Source organism: Hemiscyllium ocellatum, chromosome 22 (genome assembly GCF_020745735.1).
Source record: "Hemiscyllium ocellatum isolate sHemOce1 chromosome 22, sHemOce1.pat.X.cur, whole genome shotgun sequence".
NCBI classification, from domain to species: domain Eukaryota; kingdom Metazoa; phylum Chordata; class Chondrichthyes; order Orectolobiformes; family Hemiscylliidae; genus Hemiscyllium; species Hemiscyllium ocellatum.
This window is the reverse complement of record NC_083422.1, coordinates 48,361,676-48,385,927: the sequence shown is the minus strand read 5'-3', so window position 1 is coordinate 48,385,927 and position 24,252 is coordinate 48,361,676. Positions and strand designations below refer to the sequence as shown.

At 43.8% G+C, this 24,252-nt stretch overlaps 1 protein-coding gene and 1 long non-coding RNA gene across 3 annotated transcripts; both read left to right on the top strand.

Annotated features, from left to right (window-relative positions):
• The first annotated feature begins 5,466 nt into the window (after positions 1–5,466).
• LOC132826509 (uncharacterized) lies at positions 5,467–7,029 on the top strand. 2 transcript variants are annotated; one of them, XR_009645885.1, is made up of 3 exons: positions 5,467–5,546; positions 6,381–6,471; positions 6,893–7,029. It is a non-coding gene; the product is annotated as an uncharacterized LOC132826509 (long non-coding RNA). The 2 variants fall into 2 exon arrangements; XR_009645886.1 differs by having other exon boundaries at positions 5,497–5,578.
• Positions 7,030–9,564: 2,535 nt separating this feature from the next.
• Positions 9,565–23,367, top strand: LOC132826508 (uncharacterized). Its single transcript, XM_060842471.1, has 6 exons — positions 9,565–10,550; positions 11,874–12,026; positions 19,987–20,128; positions 21,969–22,102; positions 22,189–22,293; positions 23,073–23,367. The coding sequence occupies exons 1-6, from the start codon at positions 9,915–9,917 to the stop codon at positions 23,211–23,213; spliced, it is 1,311 nt and encodes a 436-aa protein (XP_060698454.1). The 5' UTR covers positions 9,565–9,914; the 3' UTR covers positions 23,214–23,367.
• Positions 23,368–24,252: the final 885 nt, after the last annotated feature.

Genomic DNA, 24,252 nt, shown 5'->3' with positions numbered 1-24,252 from the left:
CAGATTACTCAGAGGAAACCTGTGCACACACAAGGAGAACGTGCAAACTCCACATAGACAGTTGCCCAAGGGTGGAATTGAACCTGGGTCCCTGACACTGTGAAACAGCAATGCCAGCCACTGGGCCACCGTCCCTCCCTCAAAATTATGAGTGTTGGGGTTTAATGTAGGGGTTAGGATTTTAGGTGCATTGGGCCTTGGGTAAAGTTTTGGAGGTTCCTCTGGAGCAGGAAGCTGGGATGGGGTCTTAGATGGAGGGGGCTGGGGTTTTCTGGGTTAATAGTTGGATGTGTTGGGGTTTTGGGTTTGGCTTTAGGCACTCCTCAGAGCAGTATGCCAGGTTTTCAGGGGGGATGGTGGTGTTGTGTGTTTCAGTGGGGGTAGGATGTAAGGATTGTATTTGGGATGAGGGGCTTGGGGATTCATGGATTGGATTTTGTGGTGGGGGGAGATATTCTTGTGGGAGTCAGGATTTGTGGCTATTGGGGTATGTTTAAGGTTGTGGTTGAGTGTTTTGCTTGGGGAGGTGCTGCTTGAGGTTTCATGGTTTGGGATTTGGAACATGTTGGGGTGCGTGTCAGGTGTTGGTTTTGGAGATGGAGTATTGGGGGTGTCGGGGAGAGGGGTGGAGCAGGCTGGGAGATTCTTTGGGGGAGAGGGGTGGGATTTTTTGGGAGTTGTACAAAAGGTGGGGAAACTTGGTTTTCAGAAAGTGTAGTGGGGGTGAGGTTTGGGAAAGGGGGAGCAGGTAAGGTTTGAGGGTTGAGGGGGTATTTCAGGAAGGGGGAGCTGAAGGTCAGCACAGGCCCTTGAGGAGAGTTGGGGATTGTTTTGGAGTTATTGAGGGGTTATTTTTTGAAAGGGGGATTTGGATTTAGGGGCTATTTTTGGGTTATTGAAGCAGTTTGTTTTGGGAGAGGAGTATGGATATGGGAGCTATTTTTGGGATTATTAAGGTGTTTTTGGGAGGGGGCATTCAGATTAAGTAGCTATTTTTTGGGATTATGAAGGTTTTTTTGGGGGGGTTGAATTAGGGGCTATTTTTGGGGTTATTAAGGTGTTTTGGGGAGGGGTGTTCAGATTAAGGGGCTTTTTTTAGGGTTATTAAGGTGTTTGTGGGAGGGAGTTCAGATTTAGCAGCTACTTTGGGGTTATTGAGGTGTTTACAGGAGGGGCTTCAGATTTGGGGCAATGAATGGGGTTATTAAGGTGTTTTTAGGAGGTGGGTTTGATTTGGGGGCTCTTTGTGTGGTTATTTGGGAGGATGGTTCGGATTTGGGGGCTATTTTTGGGGATATTAAGTTGTTTTTGGGAGAGGGGTTTAGATTTGGGGACTACCTGTGGGGTAGTTAAGGTGCTTTTGGAAGGGGTTCAGATTAAATGGTTTTTGGGGTTATTGAGGTGTTTCAGGAGGTGTTTCGGATATAGGGGCTATTTTGGGGATTATTAAGGTGTTTTGAGAGGGGGTTTGGATTTGAGGAATATTTTTGGTGGTATTAAAGTATTTTAAAGAGATGGGTTCAGATTAAGGGGCTAATTTGGGGGTTATTAAACTGTTTTGGGGAGGATGGTTCAGCTTTGGGGGCTATTGTTGGGGTTTTTGAGACATTTTTAGGAAGAGAGTTTGGCTTAGGCACATCATCCCTGTGCCTAAGAAGGCTCATGCAGCATGTCTCAATGATGACCGCCCAGTGGCCCTAACTTCAGTGGTCATGAAATGCGTCATGAAGTGCTTTGAAAGGCTGGTCATGGCATTAATCAACTCCAGCCTCCCCACTACTCTTCACCCATTCCAATTTGCCTATCGGACCAACAGATCCACGTCAGATGCCAAATCACTCGCCCTTTACTCCACCCTGGAACGTCTTGACATTAAAAACAGCTATGTAAAAATCCTATTTATTGGCTAGGAGAAAGTGAGGACTGCAGATGCTGGAGATCAGAGCTGAAAAATGTGTTGCTGGAAAAGCGCAGCAGGTCAGGCAGCATCCAAGGAGCTGGAGAATCGACATTTCGGGCATAAGCCCTTCTTCAGGAATGAGGAAGGTGTGGCTAAGATAAAAGGTAGGGAGGGGGGATTTAGGGAAGGGGCGTTGGAAATGCGATAGGTGGAAGGAGGTTAAGGTGAGGCTGATAGGCTGGAGAGGGGGGTGGGGGCGGAGAGGTCGGGAAGAAGATTGCAGGTTAAGAAGGCGGTGCTGAGTCCGAGGGTTGGGACTGAGATAAGGTGGGGGGAGGGGAAATGAGGAAGATGGAGAAATCTGCATTCATCCCTTGTGGTTGGAGGGTTCCTAGGCGGAAGATGAGGTGCTCTTCCTCCAGGCGTCGTGTTGCCATGGCCCGTAACATCGATTCTCCTGCTCGTTGGATGCTGCCTGACCTGCTGCACTTTTCCAGCAACACATTTTCAGCTCCTACTTATTGACTACAGTTCAGCCTTCAATACTACTATCCCCTTGAGACTGATTACTAAACTTAGTGATCTCAGACTAAGCCCCACTCTCTGCAACTGGATCTTCCATTTCCTGACCACAGGCCACAATCAGTGAAGATTGTGGACAATATTTCATCTCACTAACACTCAACACTGGAGCCCCCCATGTATGTGTACTCAGCCCACTACTGTACTCACTATATACCCATGACTGCGTCGTCAAATGCCAGCCTAATGCCATTTATAAGTTCACTGATGGCACCATAGTCAGTCAAATCTCACATTGTGACGAAACAGACTACAAATGGGAGGCCGAAGACCTGGAAAAATGGTGCACAGAGAACAACCTAGCTCTCAATGCCAGAAAACCAAGGAACTCATTATTGACTTTCGGTGGGATGTTACTCATGCCCCCCTACACATTAACAGCACAGAGGTGGAACGAGGAGGGAGTGTCAAGCTCCTGGGAGTGGTTAACAACAACAAGCTTTCTTGGACTCTTCATGTGGACGCACTGGTTACAAAGGCCCAACAATGTCTCTTCTTCCTCATGCAGCCGAGAAAATTTGGTATGACGATGAATACCCTTGCCAACTTTTATAGGTGCACCATCGAGAGCATTCTGTCTGGATATATCACTACCTGGTATGGCAACTGTACCATTCAAGATCGGAGACAGTTACAGAGAGTGGTGAACTCGGCCCGGACAATCACAAAGGACACCCTCCCATCTAGAGGATCCATCTACCAGGCCTGCTGTCAAGGAAAGGTCGCCAGTATTCTCAAAGATCCATTCCACCCTGGCAATGCTTTTCTACAACTTCTACCATCGGGGAGAAGGTACAGAAGCCTGCACAAATGCACCAGCTGGTTTTGAAACAGTTCATACCCTACTGATGTTAGAATGATGAATGGACACAAACTCTTAGCATGTGCCTGTGCCTGTGTTTTGGTTTTTGCTGCTGTTTACCTATTATTTACCTATTAATGCTATTTAACTCTGTGATCTGCCTGTATTGCTCGCAAGATAAAGCTTTTCAATGGCCTTGGTACACATGACAATAAATTCAATTCAATTCAATTTGGAGGCTATACTTGGGGTTACTAAGGTGTTTTTGGAAGTGGAGTTTGGAGTAAGGGGCTATTTTGGGGTTATTAGAGTCATAGAGATGTACAGCAGAGAAACAGACTCTTTGGTCCAAACCGTCCATGCCAACCAGATATCCCAACCCAATTTAGTCCCACCTGCCAGCACCTGGCCCATATCCCTCCAAACCCTTCCCATTCATATACCTGATGTCTTTTAAATTTTGTAATTGTACTAGCTTCCACCACTTCCTCTGGCAGCTCAATCCATACACATACCACCCTCTGCGTGGAAAAATTTCCTCTTAGGTCTCTTTTACATCTTTCCCTTTTCACCCTAAACGTATGCCCTCTCGTTCTGGACTCCCCCACCCCAGGGAAAAGACTTATGTCTATTTATCCTATCCATGCCCCTCATGATTTTATAAACCTCTATAAGGTCATCTCTCAGCCTCCGACGCTCCTGGGAAAACAGCTCTAGCCTATTCAACCTCTCCCCTTAGCTCAAATCCTCCAACCCTGGCAACACCTTTGTCAATCTTTTCTGAACGCTTTCAAGTTTCAAAACATCTTTCCGAGAGGAAGATGACCAGAACTGCACGCAATATTCCAACAGTGGCCTAACTAATGACCTGTACAGACACAACATGACCTCTCAATTCCAGTACTCAATACTCTGATCAAAAGCATACCAAACGCCTTCTTCACTATCCTATCTACCTGTGACCCACTTTAAAGGAGCTATGAACCTGCACTCCAAGGTCTCTTTGTTCAGCAACACTCCCTAGGACCTTACCATTAAGTGTATAAGTCCTGCTAAGATTTACTTTCTCAAAATGAAGCACTTCACATTTATCTAAATTAAACTCCATCTGCCACTTCTCAGCCTATTGGCCCATCTGATCAAGATCCCCTTGTAGTCTGAGGTAACCTTCTTCGCTGTCCACTATATCTTCAATTTTGGTGTCATCTGCAAACTTACTAATTATAACTTTAATGCTCAAATCCAAATTATTTATATAAATGATGCAAAGTAGTGGACCCAGCATCAATCCTTGTGGCATTTTAATGGTCACAGGCCTCCAATCTGAAAAGCAACCCTCCACCACCACACTCTGTCTTCTACCTTTGAGCCAGTTCTACATTCAAATGGCTAGTTCTCCCTGTATTCTATGAGATCTAACTTTGCTAACCAGTCTCCCATGGAGAACCTTGTCGAATGCCTTACTGATGTCCGTATAGATTGTGTCCACCGCTCGATCCTCTTTGTTACTTCTTCAAAAAACTCAATCAAGTATGAGCTTTTTTTGGGAGGACGTTTGGATTTGGGGGTTATTTTTGGGTTTATTAAGTTGTTTTTGGGAGTGGGTCCAGATTATGTGGCTTTTTCAAGGTTATTCAGGTGTTTTCAGGAGCTGGGTCTGGGATTTGGGGGCTATTGTTGTGGTTATTAAGGTATTTTCAGGAGGAGGGTTCAGAATAAGGGGCTATTTTGTGGTTATTGAGGTGTTTTGGAGAGGGTGTTCGGATTTGGGGGCTAATTTTGGGGTTATTAAGTTGTTTTTGGCTGGGGGTTCAGATTGAGTGGCTTTTTGGGGTTTTGTGGCTATTAAGGTGTTTTCAGGAGACAGTTCGGATTTAGGGGCTAGTTATGGGGTTAGTAAGGTGTTTTCGGGAGAAGGGTTGGGAATAAGGGGCTATTTTGGGATTATTGAAATGTTTTGGGGAGGGTTTTTAGATTTGGGGGCTATTTTTGGGGGTTATTAAGTTGTTTTGGGAGGAGGTTCAGAGTAAGTGGCTTTTTCGGGGTTATTGAGGGGGTTTAGGATTTGGGGGCTATATTTGGGGTTATTGATGTGTTTTCGGGGTGGGATGTTGGGGAGTGCGGCGATTCTCGGGGGTTTCCCCCGGGAGCAGGAAGCCGGGACTCGGTCGCTCCGCCCCGCGCTCTGTCGTCGAGAAAAACCCGGAACAGAGAGAGCGGGAGGCCGAGGCCTGAGGCCTAGAGGACAGAGAGAGAGAGAATGTGAGTGGGAGAAATAAAAACAGAAAGAGAAAGTGAGTGAGAAACCAGAGGAAGTGTGTATGTGAGAGAAAAGAGAAAAAGTGAGTGTGTGAGAGAGAAAACAGAGAGAAAGTGAGTGTGTGAGAGAGAAAACAGAGAGAAAGTGTGTGTGAGAGATAACAGAGAAAGTGGGTGTGTGAGAGAAAATCAGTGTAAAAGAACTAACAGTAAGTGTGAGAAAAAACAAACTGAGACAAAAACAGGGAGAGTGATTGTGAGAGAAAAAAAATTGTGAGAGAAAAAAACAGAGTGAGTATGAGAGAAAAAGAGAACCCAGAGGGAGGGAAAGAGAAAACAGAGAGAGAGAGGAAAAGAACCCTGAGAGAGAGAAACTTAAAAACTTGTTGGGACAGAGAGAGAGGAAAACCTCAGAGAGAGAGAGAGAGAGTGAGTGAGAAAGCCCGGAGAAACAAAATACCGAGAGACAGAGAACCAACCTGGGTGGAGAGAGAAAGTGCAAGAAATCCTGAGAGAGAATAAAAACTCAGAGTGAATGAGTGAGGAAACCTGTAGTGGAGAGGAGGAGGAGGGAGAGAGAGCAAGAATGCAAGATAAAATCCCCAGAGAGACTGAAAGAAAATGAAAAAAAAACCCAGGAGAAAGGGAGTGAGAAAACCTGTGGTAGAGAAAGAAAATAAATTAAAGAGAGAGGGTAAGAAATCCTGGGTAGAGCAGGCAGATTGAGAAATCTGGGTTGTTGAATTCAAACTGTTGTTTTGTGTCAAACATTGTGCTTGATATAGTGACAGATTTGAAATGATTCTACAGATTCACTGATGTTCTCTTTCTCGACAGATCAGAAGTACTGTCAGGATGAATTCCCTTATTTCAGATACAGTGGATCCACTGCAAGTTGAAGGGAATGAAGAGCAATTCTTTGAGACAGGTTAAGTTTGGTTACTGGGTCTTGCAAGATGAGAGTGGCAGCTACTCTGTAAAGGTGCCATCACTCTTGCATCTGAATCAGCACTTCTGAATATGTGTGCAGTTAACGTAAAATTAAGGCTAATGCTCCAGAATATGAAATGAGAATTTTGTCATGGTACCATGACCAATATTTCAATATCACAGAGACTGATTATCTGGTCCTAATCCCATTACTGCTTATAGGAACTTGCTATGTACAAATTGGCTGCCTCCTTTCTGACATTACAGTAGCGACCACACTTCAAAAGTATTAATTGGCTGAAAAGTGCTTTGAAGTTTTGTAAAGATGTAAAAGGCATGATAGAAATAAAAGTTCTTTATTTTCTTTTTAATTGCAGTTGTGAGAGGAGCTGTAAAACTCTGCTTATTTTTCCTTTCAGAGCAATCCTTGCTGAGTCCAGAAGAGACAGATGAGTCTGGATTTTTTGAGTACGTTCTGAACTGAGCATTTCTTCAGATGTTCTTGTCTGTCAGTTTGTTTGGTTTCAAAGATCAAAATATACTTCTGAACATTTAAAGTAGTTAATAAACTGACTTTGTTTAACTGTTGTTTTGAATGACAAATCCAACATTGCAGAAGATTCTGATGGTTGCTGGGAATCTGGGAGTGATCTGAATTTGGAATTTGCATCTTTAGAAGTAAGGGGGTGACACTGAAGACTAAAGTTTAAAACACATTAACCTTTGATTTATATCTAACCCCTTGGTATACCTATCCTGGTTTGATGGGGACAATTTAGAGGGAGCTTTGCTGTGTATCAAATCCTGTGCTATACCTGCCTGGGAATATTTGATGTGGACAGTGGAGACAGAGCTTTACTCTGTGTACTTTTCCTGGGAGTGTTTGTTGGGACACTGTAAAGGGAGGTGACATGCTTTAATTCCAGTTACCACTTCTCATACTCTTAATCTTTACAAATGAATAAGTAGTCATCAAAATATAAATTGAAACGTTTTGTTCCCTCTCATCAAACTCCACGTTCAACATAACTGATGCATTTTTGCAAGGTTTGTAGCTCAGGTTGAAGTTTAGGGTGTAGATTTGCTCGCTGAGCTGTAGGTTTGATATCCAGACGTTTCATTACCTGTCTAGGTAATATCATCAGTGGTGACTCCAAGTGAAGCGAAGCTGTTGTCTCCTGCTTTCTATTTATATCTTTCTCCTGGATGGGGTTCCTGGGGTTTGTGGTGATGTCATTTCCTGTTTGTTTTCTGAGGGGTTGATAGATGGCATCTTGATCTGTGTGTTTGTTTATGGCGTTGTGGTTGGAATGCCAAGCCTCTAGGAATTCTTTGCTCTGGCATGTCTTTGCTTAGCTTGTACCAGGATAGATGTGGTGTCCCAGTCAAAATGGTGTTTTTTTTTCATCTGTGTGTAAGGCTACGACGGAGAGATGGTTGTGTCTTTTTGTGGCTAGCTGGTGTTCATGTTTCCTGGTGGCTAACTTTCTTCCTGTTTGTCCTACGTAGTAGTGTTTGTGGCAGTCCTTGCATGGAATTTTGTAGATGACGTTGGTTTTGACCATGGGTTGTACTGAGTCTTTTAAGTTTGTTAGTTTATGTTTGAGGGTGTTGGTGGGTTTGTGTGCTACTAGGATTCCGAGGGGTCTTAATCGTCTGACTTTATTTCTGAAACTTCTTTGATGTATGGTAAGGTGGTTAGGGTTTCTGGCTGTGTTTGGTTTGCTTGTCGTGGTTTGTTCTTGAGGAATCTGCGCACTGTATTTTTTGAGTATCCGTTCTTCTTGAATACGTTGTATAGGTGGTTCTCCTCTGTTTTCTGAAGTTTGTCTGTGCTGCAGTGTGTGGTGGTGGCTCATTGCAACTTTATGCCTCAAAGGCATAAAGTTCACCAAGGAGGAAGAAACCAACAACAAACTCGCATTCCTGGACGTCACAGAAAGGACAACAGAGGACTAAAAACCTGCGTATACAGAAAACCGACAAACACTGACCAAACACTTAACTACACCAGCAACCATCCCAACACACACAAACAAAGCTGTATCAGAACACTATTCCAACGAGCCACCACACACTGCAGCACAGCCGAACTTCGGAAAACAGAGGAAAACTACCTATACAACGTATTCAAGAAGAACGGATACTCCAAGAATACAGTCCGCAGATTCCTCAAGAACAAACCACGACAAGCAGACCAAACACAGCCAGAAACCCTAACCACCTTACCATACATCAAAGAAGTTTTAGAAATGACGGTCAGGCTACTAAGATCCCTTGGAATCCTAGTAGCACACAAACCCACCAATGCTCTCAAACAAAAACTTAACAAACTTAAAAGACTCAGTACAACCCATGGACAAAACCAACCTCATCTACAAAATTCATGCAATGACTGCCACAAATACTATGTAGGACAAACAGGAAGAAAATTAGTCACCAGGAAACATGAACACCAGCTAGCCACAAAAAGACACGACCCTCTCTCCCTTGTAGCCCTACACACGGATGAAAAAAACACCATTTCGACCGGGAAAGGCTAAGCAAAGACATGCCAGAGAATTCCTAGAGGCTTGGCACTTCAACCAAACGCCGTAAACAAACACACAGATCTAGATACCATCTATCAACCCCTCAGAAAATGAACAGGAAATGACATCACCACAAACCCCAGGAACCCCATCCAGGAGAAAGATATAAATAGAAAGCAGGAGACAATAGCTTCACTTCACTTGGAGGTCGCCACTGATGATATTACCTAGTCAGGTAATGAAACGTCTGGATATCAAACCTACAGCTCAGCGAGCAAATCTACACCCCTATAACTGATGCAGTGAATCTAATGTTGAAAATGTGTTGCTGGTTAAAGCACAGCAGGTCAGGCAGCATCCAAGGAACAGGAAATTCGACGTTTCGGGCATAAGCCCTTCATCAGCAGTGAATCTAATGCCTGCCTACTTTTCCAACAGGGATATGATTTCTGTCAGCAGTGGAGAAACTAAGCTCCCCACAGAAACTGAGTCTCTGATTGCTACCGAGAGTGACATAGATCTCACGGCTCAGCTTGTGCCCTCTGGTGGGCTGCAGAGTCACCCCTGTGTGACCACCCATCCCATCAGTGAGACTGGGTCACAGGCAGACTGCAAATTCAAGTACACTTTCTCATGTAGACCCTGCATTTACACAGAAGCTGTTCCAATACACTCTATCCGATCGAGTGACTACAAAATCCATCACAGTCCCACTGGCCACGGCTCTTCAAAGACTCAATACGAAGAGACACCTAGTCGAGGCACCGGCTTTGTCAAGAGCTTAGCATCCAGCACAATACCCTTCAGTTTAGGGACAAGTCCCAACCCTGGTCTGGTAAAAGGCAGTCTCAGTGCTGGGAATGTACAAGGTTCAGGAGGACAGTTAAATGGGGCCAGACATGACAACACCATGGACTGTGGTGACAGGGAACTTGTGCAAGTGCCCACCTCTGAGACTGAGTCCAACCAGAATGAAAGCTTCACCAAGGAGCCTGAGAGTGCTGGGATTTTCTCCTCCGCTCCCAAGTTTGAAGGTTGGTTGGTGGGAGAAAACGAGGAGGATTTATATTTTGAAGCAGGTGACTGCGATGGAGTCGACCTGTACACTGATCCAAATAAAAAGCCAGTTGGAGGGACAGAGGAAGTTTGTGAATCCCAGGATTTACCATCTACATTTTCTGGGGATTTGGCCAGTCAAGAAAACAGCAATGACTCGATGTCACAATCATTAGCAGACGTGGTCCATTCAGACTGGCCTGACACACCCAGCTTATTGAGAGAATACAAGGCATCACAGCAAGAAGAGACCACGAAGAGGAAGAACAATCAGCCTCTCTGTTTATCTAACCCATTCATCAGGAACTCCATTGCAATAGCCTCCTACAGGCTTAGCAGGGAACTCACCACTCAAGTTCTGGATGAGTTAAGACAAACATTCATTGAGGCCTTTTTGGAAAATGGTCAGTATTTTGACTTGTTGGATTCAGGACTTGTCCTGTCAAATCAAGAGAGGGAGAACCTTGTGGACAGGGTGATTGTTACCATGGTAAGTGGCTGATTCCTTATTGAGAACCATGCTTGCCGCAATTATACAGCACCTTTTGTGAGATCACACCTAGAATATTGGATGCACTTTTTATTCTGTTTTCTGAGGAAGGATGTGCTTGCGGTAGAGAGAGTGTAGCAAAGTTTTACCAGGCTGATCCCTGAATGGCAGGTTTAACATATGAGGAGAGGTTGAATTCATGAGGAATATGTTTGCTGAAGTTCAGAGGAAGGAGTGGGAAATCTCATAGAAATGTATAAACTTCTCGCATGGCGAAGCAAGAGTAGATGCACAAAGTATGTTCCAGATGGCGGGCGAGTCCAGAGCCAGAACCAGCGTCACCGTTTAAGAATATGGGTTAAACCATTTGGGACTGAGATGAGGAGAAATTTCTTCACCCAGAGAGTGGTGAGCCTGTGAAATTCACTACTACAGAAAGCAACTGAGCCTAAAACAATGTATGATTTCAAGAAGGATTTGGGTATAGCTCTTGAACTTAAAGAGATCAAAAGAAATGGGGAAAAAGCAGGAACAGTCCATTGTTAGCCATGATGGTAATGAATGGCGAGCAGTCTCAAAAGAGCTGAATGGTGTACTCCTATTTCTATTTTCTGTATGTCTATCACTGTTACTTCACAACTTGGTCATTTATACTTGTTCCTTGTACATTGCCTCTGTCAAATTTAAGTTTAGAGAGTATGATGACCTTTGTGTGTGGTGGGGCCAGTGTTTCAACAAGTGGTGGATAAGCTGAAGCAAAGTGCCACCCCAAGGGGTGTGAAGTAAAGCGTGATCACTCCCTGTAACCGTTGTTGACTCAATGGATAACACTTTGGTCCCTGAACCAATAGGTTTGAGCTCCCGCCAGGATATGTTCAGACTGACACTCCTAGAGCCAGTAAAATCTCAGTGTTGCTACTATTGGAGTGCTGCAGCATTGGAGGTGCAATCTTTCAGACAAGGTGTTTAAACGAGGACTAATCTGTCCTTTCAGGTGGAGTACAGTCATAGGAAAGACGAGGAGAGCTCATCCTAGTGTCCTGACCAACATTTGAACCTCAACAGCATCACAAAAAGTGGATGATCTGATCATTATCATGTTGTTGTTTGCATAGCAAGTAACCACACATTTTTAGACTAATGACTACACTTCAAATTGTAGTTTCCTGATTGTGAAATGCTTTGGAACATATTGAGGTTGTGAAGTTCAGTGTAGAGGTTCTCTCCTTTCTTCAAGCTGCTATATAGCTGAGATGGCTCTGTTAGATGTGAGGGTTCCGGTGGTTGTTCTGTACACCTGACCTTTGTATTTCCTCCTGTCAGCGAGATGGAGCCAGGCTGGCACTCAGGCCAGCCAAACACGGAAACATCAGTTACTACTGGCCTTGTGTGGACTTTCATGTAGTCCAACATTTGGGGAGCAACTGGTTCCGAGTGAAGGACAAGACAACACGGCAACTTCTGATGATGAAAAAGGTCTGTTGTTACTTTTGAATACATTTCTTTAAGCTTTCCCTTTGCTTGATGGGTGAGTTAGATCAGGAGATAATGGGTAGTTTATGGTAATAAACTAAACAGGATCCAAGTTCCCAGTTTCAATCCTATGCACGGGGGAAGTTTGATTCCTGTCTGAGTCAAGATGGTAGATTCTTCCAGGTTAGTTCTAGAACAGCCAAAAAAATGTGGGAATGATTGGAGTTTGTTCAGCCTTCTGACAAATGTGTGAACATGCCTCTATTTATGTGTATACATATTTGTGTATGCATATGCATTTGTGTACACGAATGACTGTATGTCTGTGAAAGAATGTGCATACGAATGAATGTGTGTGTGTGTGTAAGCATGTGTATGTGAATGCATATGTGTGTATTGGTATGTTTATGTATTAGCGTACATATGACTGTACATGCTTGTACGTGTGCGTGTGTTTGTTCACTTGTGTATCCATTAGTGTGCGTGCGTGCATGCATATGTACATGTGTGTATTTACATTCATCAGAGTGAATGCAATATGCCTTATCTGTGAATCCCAGAATCCCTTGATTATTCCCAGTGCCACGTGCTAACCAGAGTCAAAATTATGTGTGACTTGAAGCTTTAGGCAGGATGGAGGGCTTTAGATTCTTGAGAAATTGGGATCAGTTTTGGAACAAAAGATATTTACTCAAAAAGGACAAGTTATACCTCGAAGACTGGATCAATGTTGAGGGTTTGGGGTGGGTGTCAAATGGGCAAGTAGGAAAGATGAAAAAGGTGCATAAAGAGAGTGTTGGGCAGTACTCAAGAAGATAGTAGGATATCAGGTAGGGATGGATTAAGAAAGACAGGAATACTAAGAGAGGATTACAATGAGTGTACATAAGTACACAAGTTTGGTTAATAAGGTTGATGAGCTACAAACACAAATTGTTTAGGGTCAACATCAATGGTAGCAATGGAAATATGGCTTACAAAGGTGACGCCTTTGCATTTAATGTACATAGTTTTGAAATAGAGAGAGGAGAATGGAGAGTTTATGACAGAATTTATTTGGCAATACATTATAGTATTGGAAGAGAAGTCCTTCGTCAAGAACAGAGTCCATTTGGTTTCAGTTGAAAAAGAAATTAGACAAGATCATGCTATTTGGGGAATTCTATAAATCACAGAGATGTTCAAGTGTTGAGTGCTGATACTTGGGGTTTTAATTACCCAAGTATCAATTGGAATAATGTTAGATTAAAGGATAAAGAGGGAGAAGAATTTCTGAAATGTTTTCAGGGGAGCGACCTTGATCTGTGTGTTCCTGGGCAGTCTAGGCATGCTGGAGTAAGAACAGAAAATACTGGAGAAATTCGAAGATCTAGCAGCTTCTGTTGAGAGAACAAAAGAGTTAACGTTTTAAATCCGATGTCAGATTTCCGAAGAAGTGACATCGCTGGAGGAAACAAAGTGTGCCAAGTGGAACATTTGGGGAAACATTTGTGTCAAAGGAATCATCGTACTGTAGGTTAGGTTAATGATGGAGAGGAGCAAGGAGCAATGTGATGAATTCCTTTTGCTTGTATGCATTATTTCTTTTGGGTACCAGCTATTGGTGAACATTGTCGCAATCAAGAAACAGACAGTTCCAAGGGTTCGCCATACTAGAGTTTCACTTTTGGTTTCAGTCTTCAATTCTGCCTACCAATAGGGGTGGAGCTTGTTGCAAACTTTTCAATAGGCTACTCAGTCACTCAAGAACAGTTGGACTTTTAAGATAGAGACAGATGCTGGATCCATGCTGAAAAGAATTGCTGCTGAAGAGATGACTTAGGGATGCTGGTGCTATGCAGTTGTTGGAATTTAGGAAGATGTTCCAGGAGTTAGTAGATGCATAATCAATAGTATAGTTGGGACCCAGTGAGAAATCAAGAGCAGCTGGATAGTTTGTACAGAAGGAACTCCGGCAAGATGTTCTACGATGTTCAGTAGTTGCAGCTAAGTGTTGAAGTTAGGGCCCAAATCCTGGGAACTGTAGGAGCTTGAAGGAAGCCATGTGCCATCAATAGTTCAGTATCGCTGTTAGCAAGAGTGAATGAAACCAGCAAGCAGTTGGGGCGTTCTTCATTTGGTTCAACCAATTGGTTGCTTCATGCACCTGAGGCAGTTTAGAGCTTCTGGAAATAATTCCAGGAGGAATGATGGTGAAACTCTCTGCTTGTGAAAAGCTGGAGTTGTGTCTGTGAGTAAGCATTGGAATGCAGTGAGTAAGCATTGGAGTGCAGTTTCCAGAATCCAGGAGAGAGGAAACCCAGGAAAGGAAGGTGAAATTTAGGTTATTAGCAGGATTGAGGTAATTTATGAAAGAGCAGTTCTTGAAGGAGTTTCAAGACCAGATAGTCAAAGTGAGCAATTGAAACGCTCATGAAATTTTGATGAGAATTGATGACCCACAGCTTCATTAACATTAGAAAAGAAGTGACATGCAGGGAGAGAGTTGCTGAGAAATCTGTGGGATCTGTCTAGATTGTATTTGCTGTTTAATGGGTCCAGTGTTCGATCATAGCTTGTCTGTTACCCATAATTGACTCATCTTAAGTTTGGGATGTTTGAATATAAATCACATATATCTGTGTACTTTTGCATGTTTGTTTGAGTAAATGTTATTTTAATAAGCTAGTTTTCTTTGTTGAGGGAAGAAACCCAGCTTGGTTGCTCTGAATTAATACACGCCGTGACATCGAACACTTCTTCTGCTGCCTCCGCCTCCGAGCTTACTTTCACAATCCTTCATCCCCCTCCATCCACCCATCAATGAATTTAATACATAGTTTGGGAGAAGATTTGTAGCTCGGGTGCTCGTTGTTGTGGTTCTGTTCGCCGAGCTGGGAATTTGTGGTGCAGACGTTTTGTCCCCTGTCTAGGTGACATCCTCAGTGCTTGGGAGCCTTCTGTGAAGCGCTTCTGTGATCTTTCCTCCGGCATTTGTAGTGGTTTGAATCTGCCGCTTCCGGTTGTCAGTTTCAGCTGTCCGTTGCAGTGGTTGGTATATTGGGTCCAGGTTGATGTGCTTATTGATTTGAATCTGTGGATGAGTGCCATGCCTCTAGGAATTCCCTGGCTGTTCTCTGTTTGGCTTGTCCTAGAATAGTAGTGTTGTCCCAATCGAATTTATGTTGCTTGTCATCTGTGTGTGTGGCTACTAAGGATAGCTGGTCGTGTATTTCGTGGCTAGTTGGTGTTCATGGATGCGGATCATTAGCTGTCTTCCTGTTTGTCCTATGTAGTGTTTTGTATAGTCCTTGCATGGGATTTTGTACATTTCATTGGTTTTGCTCATGCTGGGTATCAGGTCCTTCGTTCTGGTGAGTTGTTGTCTGAGAGTGGCTGGCTGTTGGTTTGTGTGCTGTTATGAGTCCTAGTGGTTGCAGTAGTCTGGCTGTCAGTTCGGAAATGCTGTTGACAACGGAACGAGGACATGCCGCAACACAAAGGACTAGCCACGTTACTATACATCAAGAGCATTTCCGAACTGTACAAAATCCTATGCAAGGACTGCACAAATCACTACATAGGACAAACAGGAAGACATGACCAGGGCCTCCAAGCCCTCCGTTTTTTCCTCTCCTGACGTCACTTGCACCGACACTCTCATTCGTTTGGCTGAACTGGTCAAACCCTTAACAATTTCTCCTTCAAATCCTCCCACTTCCTCCAGACCAAGGGGGTAGCCGTGGGCACACGTATGGCCCCCAGCTAGACCTGTCTCTTTGGCTACGTAGAACAGTTGATCTGCCATCATTACACCGGCACCACTCCCCACCTCTTCCTCCGCTACATCGATGTCTGCATTGGCGCCACCTCGTGCTCCCGCGAGGAGGTTGAGCAATTCATCAACTTCACCAACACATTCCACCCTGACCTTAAATTTACCTGGACCATCTCTGATACCTCCATCCCCTTCTTGGACCGCTCTATCTACATTAATGACGACCGACTTGACACTGACATTTTTTACAAACCCACCGACTCCCACAGCTACCTGGATTATACCTTTTCCCACCCTGGAAAAATGCCATCCCGTATTCACAATTCCTCTGCCTCATCTGTTCCCAGGAGGACCAGTTCCACCACAGAAAAACCAGATGGCCTCCTTCTTTAGAGACCGCAATTTCCCTTCCCATGTGGTTAAAGATGCCCTCCAATGCACCTCGTCCACATCCGCACCTCAGCCCTCAGACCCCACCCCTCCAACCATAACAAGGACAGAACGCCCCTGGTGCTCACCTTCCACCCTACCAACCTTCGCATAAACCAAATCATCCGCCGACATTTCCGCCACCTCCAAAAAGACCCCACCACCAGGGATATATTTCCCTCCCCACCCCTTTCCACCTTCTGCAAAGACCGTTCCCTCCGTGACTACCTGGTCAGGTCCACGCCCCCCCTACAACCCACTCTCCCATCCTGGCACCTTCCTCTGCCATCGCAGGAAATGCAAAACCTGCGCCCACACCTCCTCCCTCACCTCCACCCAAGGCTCTAAATCAACGTTTTACCTGCAACTCCACTAATATCATTTATTGTATCCGTTACTCCTGATGCAGTCTCCTCTACATTGGGGAGACTGGGCGCCTCCAAACTGGGCACTTTAGGGAACATCTCTGGGACACCCACACCAATCAACCACACCATCCTGTGGCCCAACATTTCAACTCCCCCTCCCACTCTGCCGAGGACATGGAGGTCCTGGGCCTCCTTCACCGCCGCTCCCTCACCACCAGACACCTGGAGGAAGAATGCCTCATCTTCCGCCTCGGAACACTTCAACCCCAGGGCATCAATGTGGATTTCAAGTTTCCTCATTTCCCCTTCCCCCACCTCACCTTAGTTCCAAACTTCCAGCTCAGCACTGTCCCCATGACTTGTCTCTCCTGCCTATCTTCTTTTCCACCTATCCACTCCACTCTCCCCCACTCACCCATTGTACTTTATGCTACTTTCTCCCCACCCACACACTCCCCTACCTTATCTCTCCACACTTCAGGCTCTCTGCCTTTATTCCTGATGAAGGGCTTTTGCCCGAAACGTCGATTTTACTGATCCTCAGATGCTGCCTGAACTGCTGTGCTCTTCCAGCACCACTAATCCAGAATCTGGTTTCCAGCGTCTGCAGTCATTGTTTTTACCTGCTCTGAATACCAAACCAATCTAAGATCTATATAATCAGCCATTTCACCACCCTGGTTAAATTTTAAAAATTATGACAATCAGTGTTGAGCTGGGGTAAAAAAGACTCAGTGTATCCGTCAACCTAAATCATAACAAAACTAATGTAAAATTTCTGTATTACTAATCAAGAGTCAAACTTTGAGAAACTCAAAGAGAGTGACAGTTTACACTGCTGTCAAAAGGGTGCTGATTAGTTGGTCAGTTGACTAAGGACCAAGAAAGAATTGTTGCCTACACTTTTTTTATTTGATTCAAAAAAATCTTGCTGTGCCTGGAAACATCCCTTTTTCTTGCAGAGGACAGGTCCTCTATACGAGTTTATAGATAAATGTAGCAAGCAATTGAGCCTCATTGCAAACTGTTCTGATATTCTGATTGTTCAGCAAGTGCTGTGAAATTGCAGGATCCTACGTAATGTTGGACATTATTTCTGAGTCCTTCAAGCACAGACTGATTAAATATGATCAGTAGTCTGCCTATTGTAAACAACCTAAGGGACATGCCATTTGGTAAGATTCACAGTCATTAGGATGGACAGCGTATGAATCTGGCATCACATCAGCGAAAAAGTTCCAATGCCATATTCCTCATTTATGTGGGAAGTTCCAATTCTTGGATGCCGCTGTCAAGCCCAAAAGACTTTCTGTGTACCATGGTCATGGAGTGGTAATGACCAGGATCTTCTTTCCCACAAGGTGGTGCAGATGGAAACAATCCATGCTTTCAAATAAAAATTATACAAGTCCTTGTTGGAAATGATTCTGCAATGCTGCAGGATCCACAGGTCGGCATGTCGACCTGGATTGCTCCATGGAGACCTAGCATGGAATCAGTGGGCCAAATAGCCTTCTTCTCTGCAGCAAGTTACTTTCCGATGTTTTGTCTAATAGTTTGCTGATACTCACTGTCCACTCTGATGTACTGATCAGTTAGGATGAATTCCTGATGGTTGAGTGAGACTGTGGGTGATACAGGAGTTGGGTGGGGTTCAATGGAGAGCTGAAAATGTGTTGCTGGAAAAGCGCAGCAGGTCAGGCAGCATCCAAGGAGCAGGAGATTCGACGAGAGCTCCCAACAAGAGTTAGGCACTTCTGAATGGAAGAGAGAAACAGCGACAGAAAATAAAAAAAAACTCCTCCCTGTTTAAAAATCATTCATAGCTAATAAAGCTTACCTTACTCAACATTGAAGTCATTCATCTAGATTTAGCTGCAGCCTCCAGTAATTCCTTAACCAGGATAAATTAGAACCCTGCCTTTCATCCATACAACACCCGGTGAAGTGGGATCTCTGACACACACCCGGCACAGTTCAGCCAGTCTCTGGCTGTAGTTAGAGATTTATATTTTCTCACTAGTATTAATGGTGATCATTAGCATGTAAACTGGCTGTCACACTCTGCTCAGGATATTGGGCTCATCCTTCTTGTATTCATTTGGGGACTGAAGCTGTAGCAAGGCAGAGACTGGAAAAGTAGCAGATATTGATCATTCTATTCCAACAGCAGTTCGGCTGTTTGGGAGCTCATTGTAATTACAGAGTGTTTAGAGGATTACAGAAATAATAATCTCTAATGCAACCAGGATTTCAGAGAGGTGCAATGCTAGCTCGTTGGTGTAAAGAAAATGAGAAGCTACTAATTGCAGCAATCATTGTTGATTTTTAATTATCGGATCAGGCATAACGGTGGGTCACAGTACTGGTGAGACAAGACTGTTACTGTGTAAAACTGGGATACTGTGCTGGTGTGAACGGGGATATGTAACTAACACTGGGGTACAATGCTGGTGGGAACAGGTCTGACACTATAAGACTCAGGCACACAAGTGGGAAGAGGTTTATAACTGTAACACTGGGTTACAGGACAAGTGGGGACAAGCCTGTCATGCCACAAAGGGTACAATACTAGTGAGGACAGGTCTGTCACTGTCTAACCCTGTGACACAATACTGGTAGGGACAGGTTTGTCAATGTATAATACTGGGCAGCAGAACTGATTGGGACAGGTCTGTCACTGTAACACTGAGGTACAATACTGGTGGAGACTGGTCTGCCACTGTCTAACCCTAGGATACAGTATTGGAGGGGATAGGTCTGCCACTCAGTAACACTAGGGCACGGTACTGGTGGGGACAGCTCTGTCAACTGTATAACTCTGGAGTATTGTAGTGGGAGAGGTCTGTCATGTATAACACTGGGGTATAGTACTGTTGAGGATGAGTCTTCCATTGTATAACATTGAGGTACAGTACTAGTGTGGACAGGTCTGACACTGAGTTGGTCTGGGGTTCAGTATGGATGGGATTTGTCTGCCACTGTATAATCCTGGGGATTCTGGATGGTGGAGATTTGGACTTTTTTTCTTGAATATGGTCAGGGTCCTTTTGAACAAGTGAGTTCTTTTATTGCTTGGAATTTATTATGATCCCCACTGATGGTAATACTGGACAAGTCAGATCCTGGAAAGAAACCCAGAATGACTGAATAGATTGGATATTTAATTCTCTGCAATTTCTTAACAAGGTGGTTAGTCACTGGTACATATTCACACGAGGCTGCAGAAGTATTAAACAACAGAACATGAGTTTATTTTGCAAAAGAAGAAGTCACCAAGACACAATCCAAAAAATGCATGTGTTTGTATATATTTGATTGATAAGAGTTAACTTGCACAATTGTTCAGGATCTGCCTCTGATTAATGTTGATTTGAACATATCTTAATCTGCACCTTTCTGTTCCCAGGTGTCAGTTCTCTCAGACTGGCAGAAGAGACTCCAGAACTTCTTGAGACTGCGGCCGAATGCGACCATGCTTATGCCTTATGCTGTGATGTGTGACCGCACCGGATCAATACTTTATTTAACACAGGATAGACCTGTGATTGGTAAGATGCTAAATGATTCTTTTTAAACAAGTACAGTCCCCAGTTTAAAGACTTTCACCTTTGCTTGTTTTCCCCCAATTTCTGTCTATTCCTTTTTCCAACCTTGGGGCAGATGCAAAATTGGCTTTCCTGTTTAGAATGAAAACTTGGAAATGTGGGTTCACACAAGGTCCAAGTGGATCAAACAGGAATAGTTTGGGTAACAAAGCAATCCAGAAACAAAAGTAAAATAATTGCAGCGACAGCAAACTTTGTTTTAACCAGCACCTTATGAACCGACACTCAAAATGCCACCAAAAATTATATAGCTGATATACAGGAAATTTACTACATTACCGCAGTCTCCGTGATGTCCAAGTAGTAAGTTGAGTTTGCGAGTGAGAATGCTGCCTTCCAGTAAGTTTCAATTAAGGCAAAGTTGCATTATTATTTCAGTGACTTATGTTGTAAATAAAATAATACAGTGATAGGGATGCGTTCTGTTACTCTGTGTGTTTTATATTGATAATGCGTACCGCTTGATCAACCAGCACATTCCTGGTCCCATAGCTATGGGTTAATAAATGTCTGCTGTGCTAGAAACCTGAAGTGAACAAAGAAAATGTTGCAGAAGAAAGCAAAGAACTGTTTTATTCTTAAACAAAGACAGAAATTATTGGAGATACTCAGCAGGCCTGGAAAGAAAATAGAGTTAATGTTTTGAGTCCAGTGACCCTTTTTAAGCACCTGTGGTTTTATCATTACCTCTGTTTCTCTCTCCAGAGATACTGCCAAACCTGCTGAGTTTCTCCATCTTTTCTTTTTCAGTTTTTATTGGAAATAATTTGGGGTTACAGGGTAGTTTGACAAAGTACACAGTGCATAACTTCAGCTATCACAGATAGTAGCTTACTGCAGTGCAAAGACTGGATCTTATTTTTCTTCATTTTTGATTGTGATTATAAATGAGAAAAAGACTATTTAAAAAAAACCCAGGGACTATGTTGGGAATTGCTGCACATTTAAAAAGAAATTGCTGGAACTCATTGTGAGTTGTGTTTACACTGTTGCTTTGACAGCAGTGGAAGAGGAGAGGAAAGACACCATGGCACCAGGATGTCTGCGCATAATGAGATTCATCTAGCAACAGATTGTTGACTGGATTGTGTAAATATGACCAGTTGTGGATTCAGGAAAACATCAGTCAGACAAGAACTCTCAGATTGGCTATTGGCCAGGTGAATTGCTTAGCTGTTTACGATGGAGGGAGAGAAGCCTATGAACTGCTGAAGGAGCATGCTCTGTGTCTCTTATCTCTCTGCAATAAAAGTAAACTGAAGCCTGAAGAAAGCCAGTTATTTTCTCCATCAGGTTGTTATAAGCAGTTGCCTTTAACCAGTAACTAAGAAACTTTATAATTAGTTTACTCTGTACCTCTTTGGAAAATGTTAAGGATTCTGAAGAAGGAGATCAGAGAACAGAAGATCTTGGGAAGCAAAAGGAACATCTCATCAAATCCTATGGACTGATGCTGTGTTTCCCCAGTATTTTGTACGTTACCCATTGTTGGTCAGTGTCTGTGTTCAAAAAGAATATTATGATTTCAACTTGATAATTCATATTTTTGTTTATCTGTGATTCAAATATTTTTATTTGCAATATGTATTGGTTCTTGATCAGTACAGGAACTTTGTCTTTTCTGTTAACTTGATTTCATCAGGCAGGTATATTGGGGACTTAATGATTTAATTCAAGTATCTTTGTGATGACGCCGGAAATACTGGGGTCACACATCACACTTTCGTAAGAGGGCTGTACCAAGCAATAAATGAATGAAATGAAATTATTAATTACATTCCAGGATTTGGAAGACCAAGAAAAATTGCTCTTGACCACAGAAAGATCTTCAAACGATGCGTAAGGTTCCTGACTTTTTGCTGGCATTGTGGTCTTCATCCTGGGGATTTTGATTCCAATGTTGCCTACAGCAGAGAGGTAGGTATTAGGATGCACATAGGGAACGAGGAGACAGTTCTGAATAATACACATTAACTCTGTATGTGTTTTCATTTGCCTTTCAGAATATTTACTTTGACCCTACAAGTTTAACTGGACTGGAAGACCTATATACCTTTAACAAAAGCCTGAAGGCTGCCTACACCCTGCTGTTTGAAATTGGGTGTCAGGTACTTAAACCACATACTGATCTTTTTTGTGTGTTAAGTAGGGAATGAGAGTGGGGGGAATATGATAAATCTACTGGAATCAAGCAATAGGCTGAAGTTGATTAATATTTAGTAACATCTATAATGAAACCAATTAGTGCAAAGGACTGAGGGAAAAACCAGGAAAGATAGAACTTGCATTTCTATAGCACCATTCAGGACCTCAGGATATCCCAAAGTGCAAATACATTCAATGAAGTATTTTTAAACCATAACCACTGTTTTTGAAATGTGAGGCACGAGATGTCAAAATCACGAAATAAAAGTGTGGTCACCAAGCAGATCATTTGATTTCAGTCATGTTGATTGAGGGATGTATAGTCGCTCCAGGACACTGAGCATGACTTGAAAGAGATGGTGCAACCTCAGTTTAACATCTCTTCCCAAGAGATGACACCTCTCCTGGAAGTATGAAGCTCCCTCACTACTGCACAGGCCGTAATTTTGGACACACACATCTCTGGAGTGTGACTTGAACCCATGAGCTTCTACCCACTGTACCATGGCTGTTACATTTCCTAATGAATGTTCCTAAGGTCATGTGATATAGGGGAAGGCCTCTGTGTGAGACTGTGTGAGTCTTCTGAGGAAAGGTGCAACCACCTGGGGACCTATTTCAGTGCCACTAGACCTGTTTCTGTCTTTCGAGGGGTGGGGAGCAGAGTGCACCTACTAAAATATCAGTACCTCAAAACTTCAGTTTGGAGCAATATTTTTTTTTCTCTCCCTCTTCTTGCAAGGATCTCTCATTTGATTCATTCCTGGATATAATTTGGCAGAGTGGAGAGGAACAGCACGCACTTTCTGAGAGACATCGGCTGTTGCCAATCTGCCCAGGGGTGTTCCAGGGTCCTCTCGATGTCCAAGGATTTGGAGACTGAACATATGTGGAAACATTCTTCAGTGGCTATGAGCGAGCAGAGCACCAGCCCACTTCCATTCTGTATATTGACTTTGTGATTAGATTTCTAGATCAAATCAGCTCATTTGAATGTTTGGAATTGTACCAAGAGAATCTCTAGTTCCCACAGAGAATATGTGCATTCATTTCTGGGATCCCAATGATCCAATCTTAGTCTGAAAATAGCATGGCCTTTTGAAACATTATCCAACTCTGCACATATCTGCACAAACTGTCCATTGTTCTAGGTTCACCCTAGGGATATGCAAAAATAAGCCTGGCTTGTAAACTGCCTTGTTAAACTCCTTACATCTGACCCCACTTCGACCTCACTGTGACCCCATCAGCCTCACCTCCAATAACAAGTGTGAAGAGCTCATGGAGTTTCCTTATGACTAAAATTGAGACAGCCCAATCACCTGACTCAGCCATGTCCTTACCTCACACTCACCCTCCTGACCAAACTCCCTTCAACTCATCCACCCCTCACCCCCACAACCAACCACCCAGCCCTGAATTGACATTCTTCTCTAGGTTCCCTATTCTCTCCTCTGAGCTCAACCTGTCCATTACACCTGCCTCATGTTCCCTCGATCCTTGTCACCTGACTTCCCCTTATAGCCGAACATAACAACACGACGGTTGGAGGAAGAGCGCCTCATCTTCCGCCTGGCAACCCTCCAACCACAAGGGATGAACTCAGATTTCTCCAGTTTCCTCATTTTCCCCTCCCCCCACCTTGTCTCAGTCGATTCCCTTGAACTCAGCACCACCCTCCTAACCTGCAATCCTCTTCCTGACCTCTCTGCCCCCACCCCACTCCAGCCTATCACCCTCACCTTGACCTCCTTCCACCTATCACATCTCCATCGCCCCTCCCCCAAGTCCCTCCTCCCTACCTTTTATCTTAGCCTGCCTGGCACCCTCTCCTCATTCCTGATGAAGGGCTCTGGCCCGAAACGTCGAATTTCCTGTTCCTTGGATGCTGCCTGACCTGCTGTGCTTTAACCAGCAACACA

What these genes read in the sequence shown, in the direction of transcription:
- LOC132826508 (XM_060842471.1), top strand. Translation starts at nt 9,915, where the DNA reads ATGGACTGTGGTGACAGGGAACTTGTGCAAGTGCCCACCTCTGAGACT. An exon ending in ACAGGGTGATTGTTACCATG is followed by an intron (nt 10,551 to 11,873) that starts GTAAGTGGCTGA and finishes TCCTCCTGTCAG; the next exon opens with CGAGATGGAGCCAGGCTGGC. An exon ending in ACAGGATAGACCTGTGATTG is followed by an intron (nt 20,129 to 21,968) that starts GTAAGATGCTAA and finishes ATTACATTCCAG; the next exon opens with GATTTGGAAGACCAAGAAAA.